Source organism: Protomyctophum parallelum (genome assembly GCF_964188405.1).
Source record: "Protomyctophum parallelum genome assembly, chromosome: 17".
Lineage (NCBI taxonomy): Eukaryota > Metazoa > Chordata > Actinopteri > Myctophiformes > Myctophidae > Protomyctophum > Protomyctophum parallelum.
Genome location: NC_139719.1, coordinates 42905716 through 42919570, shown reverse-complemented (window position 1 = coordinate 42919570; position 13855 = coordinate 42905716). Strand labels below are relative to the sequence as shown.

At 43.8% G+C, this 13855-nt stretch overlaps 1 protein-coding gene across 1 annotated transcript; it reads right to left on the bottom strand.

The window, feature by feature from the left end:
- Window positions 1-6699: 6699 nt before the first annotated feature.
- On the bottom strand, window positions 6700-7692 carry LOC310874782 (vesicle-associated membrane protein-associated protein A-like; the record flags this gene model as incomplete). Its single annotated transcript, XM_083787646.1, has 1 exon — window positions 6700-7692. One exon carries the CDS (start codon window positions 7690-7692, stop codon window positions 6700-6702), a length of 993 nt encoding a protein of 330 aa, XP_083643772.1.
- Between the last annotated feature and the right edge of the window lie 6163 nt (window positions 7693-13855).

Genomic DNA, 13855 nt, shown 5'->3' with positions numbered 1-13855 from the left:
CTGAGGAAGAAATGCCACTTGACAGTTTTCAACAGCCTGATGGTGGCGCTACAACAAGCCAAGTCGCGTCATGCACTCGCGCACACACACACACACACACACACACACACACACACGCACGCACTCACGCACGCACGCCAGGGAGCAGGCCTAAATAGTTTACTTTTGTTGCCCTTTTATCCAACCACCAGATGAAGGCAAGCTCAGCGCCGTATCCGGCACTTCACAGATGGGGGGGACGAATCCGAACCGGCCCACATGCACGGGCGCGAAGCACGGGATTGTGCATGTGAAAAAAATCGGGTATTTGCGGTTATAAAGTCGTTATTTTCGGGTAAAAACGGGTCTGCACAGCAGAAATAGCCTAGTGCAAATCTTACCTTTTTGATGAGCCTGCCCGAGACATACACGGCTTTAACCAGCACTGGGTATAACATATAAACAACTTCCTGAATCCTATCCAAGTTCCCCCATAGAAATACATTGAAATCTCCACTATAGCAGAATCACACGCACTCGCACAACACTGACAGCGAGTCAGCGGCGGCCGCATGGTCCAAGTGCCTGCCCAATTTGAGGCTTTTTTATTCCCCGTGGCCGGCGGCCCAAAACGGTTCGCGGCCCCCCGTGGGCCGCTCCGCGGCCCACCGGGGACGTGTCCCCGGGGACCCCCGTGGTTCCTACGGCCCTGGGCAAGCTGCAATGTCCTACATTCCTATCCTGGTGGAGACCTGTGCCCAGAAGGGCACTTTTTTCTCTTCTGTTTACTCAGCCAAAAATCCGTCCCCCCAAACCATTTTGGGATTTAAACAGGGGTGGATCAAATATATGCTTCAAAATATATCGCGTTTATGAACGCAGGATTTCAAAAGTATTACTCCTAAGATAACTTTGGAGCCAGGGGGGGACCCCCCCAGCCAGGGGGGACCCCCTAACTCATCTGGGGGGGACCAATGTGAGGCTGGCAGGGGACGAAACCCCTCCGTCCCCTACCCTATTGCGCCCCTGCACAGTTCACCAGTGGTGGATGATTTATTATAGTATTCAATTGAGAATATGCAAACATTCAGCAGAAATAGCTGATCTACAAGCTATTGTTTGGTTTGAGAGTGGACCTCAAGCCATGAAGCCTATAAATATATGTGTATTCCAATACATTCAAATACTGATTCAACTATTTTATGTAAAGAAACAGGAGATAGGCTCCTGTCCTATGGGCCTCATGGCTCGGCAAGGCTACTTACATTGTTATGCATGTCTGGCTGGGATCAAGGTTTGGCCCCATGGCACTCCTAATGTCATCCAACAAAACAAAGTGGCTCACCATAATGTTCATCATTCCTTGTACTCGTCACATTTCATTTCAGCATGACATTATTTTTTATTTGAAATATCACTAGAGCCCCTTAAGTGCAGCTACTGGTTTTCAAGGTGGTCCTCGTTCAGTAATAGACCATGAAATGCAGGGACGTGCAGAGAGTGTTAGAGGGGGCAGGGGCTGAAATCCCATAAGAGGGCACTTTTGGACAAAAATATCAAAAATAGCTGATCTACAAGCTCACAACGCGCCGCGCTGCGACGCGTTGTGAGCTTTGTAGATCAGCTATTTTCAGGGCGCAACCCAGCACCCTTTAGCTAGTGGAGATGCGGCGTAACGACATGGATTTCTAAACAAAGTTCAGTTTCTCCTGAATGCTGCCTTCCAGCATGGCATGGAAAGGAAAGGAGTGGCATTTGCATTTCTTTCACAGTAAATGCTGCATCCGTGGTCTGGAGAGGGCAGTTGTTTTACAGACGGGTAAAAGGGCAGGCCCCCTTTAATTGATGTCTGTGTGTGCACTGTGCACGTCCCTGATGTATTGCGCACACACAGCCTCTCTCACAGTGGCGTGCACAGATAGACACTAGGGGGTGCTAGAGCACCCCCTGCCCTTGCCTGCCTTGGACTAGCCTGGGTAAACCCACTCCCCCTGCTGGACAACATTTCATTCTGCCAGGAGGGGTGAGTCTGGCTAAATGGTAATACAAAGTCCTTAAGATTGTATCAGCTTTGGTACGAGCCAATCCGCGACCGAGCTCAGGGCTCTGTGATTGACAGCGCACGTTGGCCAATCAGGAACGATTTGAGCAGTTGATGACGTGTGAACTCCTCGACTCATTCACAACAACAAACATGGGAATGAGGAAGTAGGAACGGAACGCGTTTAGATGACGCCTCTTGTTTTGATATACGCTGATTGGCTGAAGGGGTTGTCCGTCAACGCTACTCTCCGGCCCCACGGCTAAACAGCCACACAGGCGATTATGCCAGACTCACCCCTCCTGGCAGAATGAAATGTTGTCCAGCAGGGGGAGTGGGTTTACCCAGGCTAGCCTTGGACAGCAATGTGCCCTTTTTTACAGTGCGCAGTATGTGGACCACGGTGTCATTGATGATTGAAATTATTTATGCCCCTGTAGTAAAGTCGTTGCGAGAGGTCACAGGCTGTCAGTCAAATGAGTCGATCGGAGCAGGGGTTGTAAAGTCTAACATTGAATATATGTATTGCTTGAGTATAAAAAGATTCACATGCTTTTCAAAAATAGGAGGAGGGGGAGGGTAAAAAATGGGGAAGGGTAACACAGTGAGTACCAGACAGAAGAAATAAAAGTACTGGTTTTATCCCTTTGTTTCAAAGCCTTATATATGACCATAATACAGTGAAGTATATTGGCACGCACGGACTCAGGCCATTTTTCTGGTCTCCAGCCAAATCATGAGGGTGATCCTAATGCAATGATGTCATTTCTAACTCTCCAAAAGTTTCCTTGGCCAATTACATTCCTCCACGAGTCCGTGTATGTGCTTAGCTATGTGTGTAAGTGCGCATTCTATAGACACTATGGATTGCTGGTTCTGTCTGTAAGGGCAAGATTTTGACTCATTCCAGCTGTCCTGTTTCATGTTTCAGTACATCGCGTTCTTAAAGTGTTTTAGCTTCAACATTCCACCAGTGAAGTACTGCATCTTCAGATCTTACATTTATAAGCAGTCAAACAATTACCAACACTTTGTAAAATATGTGTAAGTCTAAGAACTTGTGTGATGTGTGTGTGTGAATGTAAGTATCTGTGTGTGTGTGTGTGTGTGTGTGTGTGTGTGTGTGGGTGTGTAAATATATATATATATAAGTGTGTGTGTGTGTGTGTGTGTTTGTGTGTGTGTGTGTGTGTGTTTGTGTGTGTGTGTGTGTGTGTGTGTGTGTGTGTGTGTGTGTGTGTGTGTGTGTGTGTGTGTGTGTGTGTGTGTGTGTGTGTGTGTGTGTGTGTGTGTGTGTGTGTGTGTGTGTGTGTGTGTGTGTGTGTGTGTGTGTAAATGTGTGTGTATGTATGTGCGTGCACCGTACAAATTACCCCAAAATCTATAAATCTCACACTATTAAGGCAAGCGGCCGGTTCCACGCGCTGCACAAGGTGCCCTTTTTTCACTTGAGCACCTGCCCCTCTAAATGTCTACATGTGCACGCCACTGCTCTCTCACACAACGGATACAGCCCAAGATTGTCACAGCTTGCCTATCAAATCAAGTGGACACTAAAAATTGCCTAAACTCAAATATAGAGGCTTTAATAAATAGACTATAGTCGGGCATATAATATAGCCTCTGACTGTACTACCTGTACTATAATATAAATAGTCCTCTCTGCTCCAACTCCTGAAACAGCTGAGGAATTCTTTGTGTGACACTTGACCCCTACATTGTTATTATGCATGTCTGACATGTCTGGCTGGGATCAAGGTTTGGCCCCACGGCACGCCTAATGTCATCCAACAACAAAGTGTCTCACCAAAATCATAACTTGTACTTATTTCATTTCAGCATTCAGACATTATTTATTGAGTGGTGCAACTCCACTCCAAGGAACAGCAATGTGTTGGTTCACCATATGTGTCCCCCTATGTATGTGTTAGCCCATTCTGAACGGGCACCCATTTTGGTGTTGGCATCATGTCATGCTTTAGCTATTGAAAAATAGCAGATCTACAAGCTCATATCGCGCCACCGAGTGGCGCGATACGAGCTTGTAGGTCTGCTATTTTTTGAAAAATCGAAGAACGACTGACATTTCTTAGAATCTGATCTCAGGTCAGAATGGGTTAATCAGACCAGTGTGTGTCCCAGTGGAAACCTCGTATGAATCTGATCTCAGGTCAGAATGGGTTTAATCAGACCAGTGTGTGTCCAGTGGAAACCTCGTATGAATCTGATCTCAGGTCAGAATGGGTTTAATCAGACCAGTGTGTGTCCCAGTGGAAACCTCGTATGAATCTGATCTCAGGTCAGAATGGGTTAATGAGCACCAGTATAGGACTATTAGTACCAGTAGGGGAGAGAGAGAGAGGAGGGAGGGGGGGGCTGAAATCCCATAAGAGGGCACTTTTGGACAAAAGTATAAAGAATAGCTGATCTACAAGCACGTTTAATATGCCTCCGCCCCCCATCTGAATCGTTTTGTTCCAGGGACCCCCCCAGAAGCAAAGAGATTTGAGTTAAAATGTTCACTCTGTAATAATATATATTCAAAGATTTGAGGCACATTTTCACGATACAAATAAATAAATAGCAATATATAGTCCTTTTTCCTTTTTTCAAAAATCACACCCTGTGTGAAGTGAGGGGCACTAATATATTAAAGTCTAACTCATGTTGATTAGGTGACGTAATGGTGATGTAAAACAAACCAAATGCCATTAACAATAAAGAGACAATATGACGTAATGAGGGACATTAGTTTGAACGTCTTTTATTTTTGAAACCCCCCAAAATTCACCCCAAATGAACCCGTGAAAGTGAATGTTCCAATAATCTAGAATGGACGGGAAGCCCTTTTGGTGTTTTAAGCATCATGTTATACTTTAGCAATTGGAAAATAGCAGATCTACAAGCTCATAGCGCGACACCGACCGCTACGAGCTAGTAGAAAATGGCACGATGTTTTTCTACTCAGTCTGTGTCTCATAGGAGGGCTGTGGGCAGTTTAGAAACCGTCTTCCAGTGACATCATCATTAGGCAGATTATGTTTTAAACAATATTTTTTTACAAAAATGTTTTCATTTTCATTATCGTGAGAACGATGGCTTCCATTTTTCGCATTGCAAATTTTCAGGAATAGGAAGCCTGCAGTTTTTATTAGCTTGTATTCCCCATCGATGATGTGGAATTTGACTTTAATTAATAATTCATGATTATTAGTGAGGACCTATTATAATAAAGATAGGTTAGCTTTAGCTATTTTTTAATAGCTAAAGTGTAACATAATGCTTAAAACACCAAAATGGGTTAAATACTGGCGCGGTGAGCCATATTACCGGTAAGACGCCTGGGGGGCGAGATGTGGCGTCAGACCAACATATCCGCCTGGGTGACAGCAGACTGCTGGGTGAGCACTGGCGCTTTTGCATGGGGGGGGGGGTCAGATCAACATATGGAATGAATTCTGTACTGGCCATAGGCCTATATGGAGCGTGTCTTGAGTGTACAGGGTTTGATGAATCATTATGGAATGTCAGAACAGGTCAGTTCCATATATGGAGATCTAAGGGTGGCAGCAGGGACGGTGTCTTACAGGGTTCGATGAGGAGTAGGGCCGGCCGGGCCTTAAGTCTCGGGCTTGTTGAGAACTCTATAGTTTTCACCGACTGCCGGGCCCGGCTGCACTAACAACTTTGGGGCAGGCCCGTCTAGAGTTTGAATGGGCAGGTATCAGTCAAAAAGGGAGACATCGAAGAGGAAGGATGGTTGGGGATGGATCAACGGAATATGGAATGTCAGAACAGGTTCTATATATCCATATATGGAGGTCAGATGTAGAGTTGCTGGTCAATATTGATGACATCCGGGAACGTATTTGTGACAGCGGGTCGCATTTACTAGGTTCAGGGATCTAAATCACCGATGATGTCATGTGATGTCACAAGACCTGGGCACCATATATGGGGGCTTTCCCCATGTATGGGGATTTTGAGTGACTGACTGACTGACTGACTGACAGACAAAAAACGTACAATTTCATAGTAAATTCGATCTGCAGTGGCAATAAACATATATTGATGTAGCATGACATCACCATGCCCAAATATGGTGCCTTGGCTTGCAGTGAGTTGCCATGGTCATTATTAGATGTTGACGTAATGTTTACATGGACACTTTGATCTTGTGTAATGTAATTGCTGTCTCGGATAGATTATCTCTTCTCGCATGTATAGCGGGAAGTAATAAAAGGATAGAAACCGAACCGGAGAGTTAGCCCCACAACCCTGCTATTCATTTGTATGGAGGTGGCGTTTTGAAGCACCCGGAAGACTGCCGGAAGTACAATTATAACTCAATGGCTCGGGTGAGCGGAAGTTAAGTCCGGACCTCACATTTGAGGTCCTATGGATGACGCACGTTACACACATGATGTCACTGAACGTCCGTCCACATCCATGAATGAGCTGCAGTTCCACTTTCCGCCAGTAGGTAGTGGATAGCCTCACTGGAAGCTTGGTCTCATGCCGTATCCGTCGCACAAATGAGGCGTCTTTGGGCAGTTTATTACTTTAAGCCACCTTTAACATTCATGGCAAAGTCAATCGAGGCCCGGCGGGTGCTTTTATTCTTCTTTAGTTGTTTTCATATTCTGACGCCGGTGTTGGCGGTGAACCGTCTTCCAAGTTCACAACATGAACTTCCCTAGGAATAATCCGATGTAGAGTGCCGATACGACGAGGAGGCATGAGGCCAGCGCTAACGTGCAGGCTTCTCGGTCGAGACGGGTGAGGCAGCATGATCTCACCTCAAACCCCCATGTGGGGTTCGAGGACACGTGGTCCGAGAGGGCCACATCTCTCGTTCCGAGACCCTCGTCCTTCAGTCGCCGATTCTCCTCAGCCAGGTTGCTAATCTCAGCCTGCAGCCTCTTGCAGTCCTCCCGCAATTTCTTCACCTGCTCCGTGTCATCCAGGTAGGCACTGGCGGGCTTGGCCGGTTTCTTCACGTCTGTTGCATCCAGTGAGGCGCCGACAGGTTTGGCTAGTTTCTTCTCCTCCGTGTCATACAAGGAGGTGCTGTAAGGTTTGGCTGGCGCCATGGCCGCAGAGGGCCTTTCACCGGTAGTGCAGTTCATCACTCCTCGTTGGGTCACATGCACGACGTGATTCTCGCGCTTCACTCTGTAACTTTCGGAAGGAAGCTCAAAGACACTGCAGGGCACGTCGACGTTACCGGAGCTCATCGCGGCAACCGCTTTGGTCGCGTCCTTCTCCTGCTTCACCGCGTCGTTGTCGGAAGGCGGCTCAAAGACGCATCTCAGCTTGGTCTCCATGACATCGCCGGGGTTTGCGTCTCTCCACAGCGACGAATCCGCCTCGGAGACGTCTGGCGGGACAACGATGCTCTGCACCACAAACTTATCTCTGCTGCTTCTCTGGTCGACGCGGTCTAAGGGCTGTAGCATTATAGAGAGTCTGACGAGGGCTCCGGCCTCCACCACGCCGCTCTTCGGTCGCACGCTGTACCGGCGCGGCGCCGTCGTCTGGACTTTGAAACACACTCTGCGTTCAGACGGGTTCTTCAGGGTAACATCGGTGGCGACTATGCTTGTAAAGGGACCTTTGAATCTGAGGACGGAGGCGGGCTCGATAATTAGGATCTGTTCCAACTTGGACATTGTAGCTCTGTTGGAAGGGGGCTTCCATGTGATAGCAGTATATTATAAACAAATATGATGTGCATGCCATGGCCATCACCAGCCATGCCCAAATATGGTGCATTGGCCTTAGCTTGAAGCATGGTCATTAATAGACATAATGTTTACATGGTCACGTTGATCTGTTGTGTAATGTATAAGCTACGATACCATCACACATCAATGCTTGTTGACTATTACTTAGAGCACTTTGAGTATACAGTTTGACAGCTACTGACACCGTTATATATAGAGAAATATAGCATTGAAATGCACACACACACACACACACACACACACACACACACACACACACACACACACACACACACACACACACACACACACACACACACACACACACACACACACACACACACACACACGTTAACCTTAAGTTCCAGCCCATCCACCCCTTTTCTAGAAATATTGGTTTTATGTTTGATAACGTAATAAACAAATCAGCTCCGTCGTTAAAACTATAGCTTCTTCCAATCACAAATCATCGCCCAGGTCAAACCCCCCCCCCCCCCCCCCCCCCCCAAAAAAACAGTTGGAGATGCTTTTATTTCCTCAAGAATAGAATACCGCGACTCTTTGTATATTTGGCATCGACTGCAGTTGTCACTCAGGTCACCGTTTACAACTCGTGCAGAACGCAGCTGCCCGCCTTCTTCGGCACTAAAAACATGACAACATTATAGTTCTGGGCCTCTCTCACAAACGGCACAAACATTCCTTTGTCCCGGTCTCTATTCGCACACTGAATGCTGCTGTGGGTATAGATCTAGGATATAACCTTATGATGAGCACTTTTCACTTTTACTGTATTATCTCGTGCCTAATGTCTATGCACATGCACTTTTATGACCTATGGCATAGCACTTTAACGCCTGCACTTTAATGGTTGTGTGCACCTTTGTACTCTGGTATCTGCTATGTGAACTGTTTGTTTGTTTGTACTGTTTTTTTATTTTATATAATTTATTTTTCATCCCACGATTTTGTAACCCATTTTTCACCCCTGTGTCAATCATCTAATGTGATCCTGGGCTCTACACACCCTCCACCGACCTAGTCCCCATATATGGGGGACAAGGGGAGAGCAACGAACTTGAACTCATGCCTGAGTGTCCAAGTTGCTCCTTTACACCTGACAGGGCTGTTTGTACTGTTTCATTCATTGTTTATTGTACTGTCTATGCTGCAACCCAATTTGCCCTTCGGGGACACTAAATAAACTTGAACCTTGAACCTTCTCCACTGGCTCCCAGTTAAGTTTAGAATGGATTGCAAGGTTCTTTAAGGGTTAGGGTTTGTTTTTAAACCAGGTCATGGACTCTCACCTTATACTACCAGCAAGAGGAGCATGGGGACTGACTGTGCTTTGTTGGCGGCCACAGGCTCTGTAACACGTTGCCCTTCCCCAGTGGCGTGCAAGGTCAAGGTAAACTTTATTGTCCACAAGGGAAATTTGTCTTGGGCTTTCACCCCAGCTACAGCCACACATAAAACATCAATGACAAACAAAAATACATTACAGAGGGAGACACAACATTACACAATTGCACACATGATGTGGATAATCTGGCCTCACGTAGTTACCGCTGTTTCAGAGCCTCGTTCAGCATCTTAGTTGAATTTTTTAATCTAATGTACTTCCACTTTGGTTCTTTGTATACTCTTCTCCCAGAGGGCAGAAGTACAAACTCGCCATTTAAAACATGGGTAACATCACTGACAATATTTTGAGCCTGTTTTAATGTAGCCTGCTCATAAATAGACAGCAGAGAGGGGAGTTGTCTTACCCCTATGATCTTCTCTGCAGTCTGCACCAATCTGAACAATTTGGACCTCAGTTGCACTGAGAGATTACCGAACCAAACTATGATGCCAAACCTGACCAGGCTTTCCAAGACGGCTCGATAGAACACTAACATAAATCTTTGGTCAACACCATGAACCCTGAGACGTCGGAGAAAGTGCAGTCTTTGCTGTAGTTTACTACAGAGACTGTCAACATGTGTATTCCAAGTTATTGAGTTGTCAATACAGATCCCCAAGTATTTATATGAGGAGACCTGTGACACACACAGGGGCAGGTGCTCAAGTGAAAAAAGGGCACCTTGTGCAGCGCGTGGAACCGGCCAGTTGCCTTAATAGTGTGAGATTTATAGATTTTGGGGCCTATATAATATATTAGAAGCTTTTTTATCAATAATTGGACAATGTCACCATGGTCCACATACTGTACAGTGTACACTGTAAAATAAAAAAAACTTTTTATTTTTTCCAAAAGGGCACCTTTGTCCAGAGGGAAAAGGGCAGGGCCGGGTGCTCTAGCACCCCCTAGTGTATATCTGTGCACGCCACTGCACGTTGCCCTTCCCCATTAGATCTGCCCAGTCCGATTGGGGTTTTTAAATCATTACTTGAAACCCATCTAATCTCCCTTTGCTTTTAATTGCACTTGAGCTCTTCTATCTTTGTATTTTTTCTCTGTGTATAGAAATAAAATGTATTTGATTTGATTTGATTCACTTTTCATCTTTTGGCAAAGCCAGAGGGACATCCCAAACTAATCATTTTGAACTGACAAACACCTTTAGTTTGATTCAATTCCACATGATATATTGTGAAATATAACTGACATATACGTACATTTCACTGCATTTTAAAAGATACTACTTTTTTAAATATGTATGTGACAAATAAAGATTGATTGATTGGCCAATCTACAAAATGTTTGCCTTTTTGGCCTTTTTTGTTATCGTTGTTGCATTTTAGAGGCATTAACAATGTCTTAAAATACCTTAAATTGCAGATACCCTGTATACACTTGCAGGGCATACACTGTTTTTCCCAATGCTTTCATTCACATTCTGTGTAATGAGTACTTTTACATTTGGTACTTAAGGTATATTTTGAAGCCAATGCTTTTGTACTTTTACTCCAGTACATTTTGATTCCCGGACTCTTACTTGTAACAGAGTATTCCTACATTGTGGTATTGATACTTTTACTTAAGGTGAGACACTACAGGTGAATAGTGGAAAAAAGTTAACTAATAGCTATCACAAGTTTTCTGAAATGATATGTTTAAATATGAAAAGTAGGCCTTATATGCGCTAATTTGCATACATTTCAGGACGATAAATCTGAAGATCGGATAAAGCCTGCAGGTTCAAAATTATTGTTTCATTTTGTTGACATATTAGAGACAAAGGGGATTTTAGATATCACTAATTATCACAAATACAAAAATAGTGTCAACAGACATAAAAACCTAATTTTCGCCATGTTTTTAGGAATAAAATGTGATGTAAATCAGGCTATGAATGATATCAACAAACCCTTCTGTAAATTCCTGCAGAATATAGTTATGAATAAGACTGGAAAGTTTGGTCTATGAGTGCAACTGAAGTGGAGATTCTTTGTCCCAGGTATGAGGAAAACTCATTTTGAGAATACTGCCTTTAAAGATTTGTATTCCAAACCTTGTATTTGAAGCCACTATTTTGAGACAAAATATCTCATCCAAACCTTGGCAACAACATACTGTAGCATGCCATATATCATTGGAAAGGTCTGGACCTCGAGCTGTGGTTTGATCCAAATATGGTCACTTCCTTTGTACCAACAATAGAGATGGTGGATTTTCACCCAGCAAAACGAGCTGTCATTGGCTAAAATAAACTACTCAAATAAACATCTAAATCTGTATTGTATGTATCTAAATGTTTATTGTTGTAGTATGATATGATCCGAGTGCCTACAGTATGCTGTGTACTTGTACAATGTACTTGTACGTGAATACAAATGTACTAGATATGTATTGTGTACTGCCTGAACTGTAACATACTTTATAGTTAGCTCCTGGAGTGGAGACATGTAGACAGCAAGGTCAGCGTGCTGCAGGCAGCTAGATCAATCATATCAATCAATCAGATTTATTGTCACTTCCACAATATACACTGGGCATACAGGGGAGAAAAATGCCGTTCTCCACGGCTCATGGTGCTTTGCATTTAAAAATAGACATTGCTTTAAAAAACATTAAAAGGGTAAATTGAGCAGACGACATTGGCAGGAGAAAGTGTGTAAAGTGCATGTTATGTAGACAGCACTATAATTGCATTGTATATAGTCATAGCACGCCATAGTACATGTATAGCATAGTAGTATATATATATATTTATATATATATATATATATATAGTTTATATGTATAGTCTCATAATATAGATATTCCACTGTTACCTTCTTAGCTTACGCATGTTTTATGATAAATCCTTTTTGTGATGTATTCCCATGCTTTTTTTTATTTATTGTAAAGTGCTATTCATCTCTCCTTGGGGGCAATATGTGGCGAGTGTTCAGTGTCCTGATGGTTTGGGGGAAAGAAACTGTTGGTCAGCCTGCTGGTGCTTCCTCCTCCTAGGCTCTTGAACCGCCTACCAGATGGCAGGAGTTCAAGGAGGGGTCGGTCATAATATACTCATGGCCTTCCTGACACAACGGTCTGTGTATATGTCAGCTATGGGGGGAGGGGGAGCTAGATTGTTATGTCTATAGTTAGTGACGTCATTAGGACACGAGGATCCAAAAGCTATATATGTTCTGTATGTATACGTAATAAATCTTGTGAACGTCTTAGCGTGATACTGTCTGGTGTCATGTTAATTGTTCTCCCGGGCCCGTCTGTCTGTCTGTCTGTCTGTCCGTCCGACCGCCGGACCAAGGAATGCTTCAACCGGGTCGCCACACGCCACCTCAGCCTAGACCGGTCTGTCAGAACCAGACGAGGGTCCAGTAGATTACAACATTTATTTTGCTTTAGTTTGAAAGAAAACATTTTTAGGAGGAAGCAAAATAGCACAAAATCGAAAATTTGAAAAATCATGATTTCACCTGCCATGTCTCGCCTTAAGTAAAATGATATATGAATACTTCTTGCACTGGGAACTATTCAAGTCAAATTACAACTTCATAAAAGAAAAATATATATATATATACATGTACTAATTAACAGTGTCCTTGCAGAGGGCAGACAGGGTAGGGGTCGAAGGTTATGAGGTTTTGCACTAGGTATGTTGGTGTGTGGTTTTTTAATGTTGTACAGGTCACTGTGTGCCTGTCTTGTATTGTATTGTATTGTATTGTATTGTATTGTATTGTATTGTATTGTATTGTATTGTATTGTATTGTATTGTATTGTCTTGTATTGTATTGTATTGTATTGTATTGTATTGTATGCTGCAGAGCGGGTCCTTGGGGTCCAAGACAAATTTCTTTCTCAGGAGACAAAATAAAGGAACCTTGAACCTTGAACATTGTAACAATGCACCCCAACACAACACCCTGCCTATTAACGCTATTTTTAAACAATAGTCATGGCATGGACATAAACCACATAGCCAGGAAGCAACACCACTATCGGGTTTCATTGGAATATTTTGGCCATAAGGATGCTATTGGAATGGCCACCTTTAAAGGACAAAAAAAAACCGATATAAGCGCGCTGAGGCGGTTCGACACGGAACCCATCGCAGAGGACTTCAGAGTTCCATTTGGCGGTGAGGTGAGTGAGGCTTCATCTGTCCTTCATGCGTTAGATATGTCAGCTATTCATAGTCATACATGTATTAGAGACGTTAGCAATTTGTACGTTTTATAGATGTTAACCCATATAGTCATAACAATGTCATGTACAGATTGAAATGATTGTGTTATTTACTCATGATGATTATGGTTTGGACCAGATTGGAATTTGCCTTTTGTTCATTCATTTCTTTTTAGACATCTCAATTATGTTGTGATTATTTAAATACTAATTTTGTATTGCATCTACTTTTCCATCGACTAGAGTTGTTATTAAATGTCAAAAGTCATACGATTTGTCACACACGTTACCGCAGTGAAGTTTGTTCTCGGCATTTGACCCATCTCTTGGAGCGGTGAGCTGCAGCCGTGCCGCGCTCGGGTTTCATTTGATTAGTTGATTTGACCCCCCCGATCCAACCCATTGATACTGAGTGCCAAGCTGGGAGGCATTGGCTTTGATTGATTGATTGAAAACTTGAAGAAAGCCTTTGTATTTGGCCCTGACCTTGACTCTGTTGCCTTCGGGTTGCAGTCTTGGTAT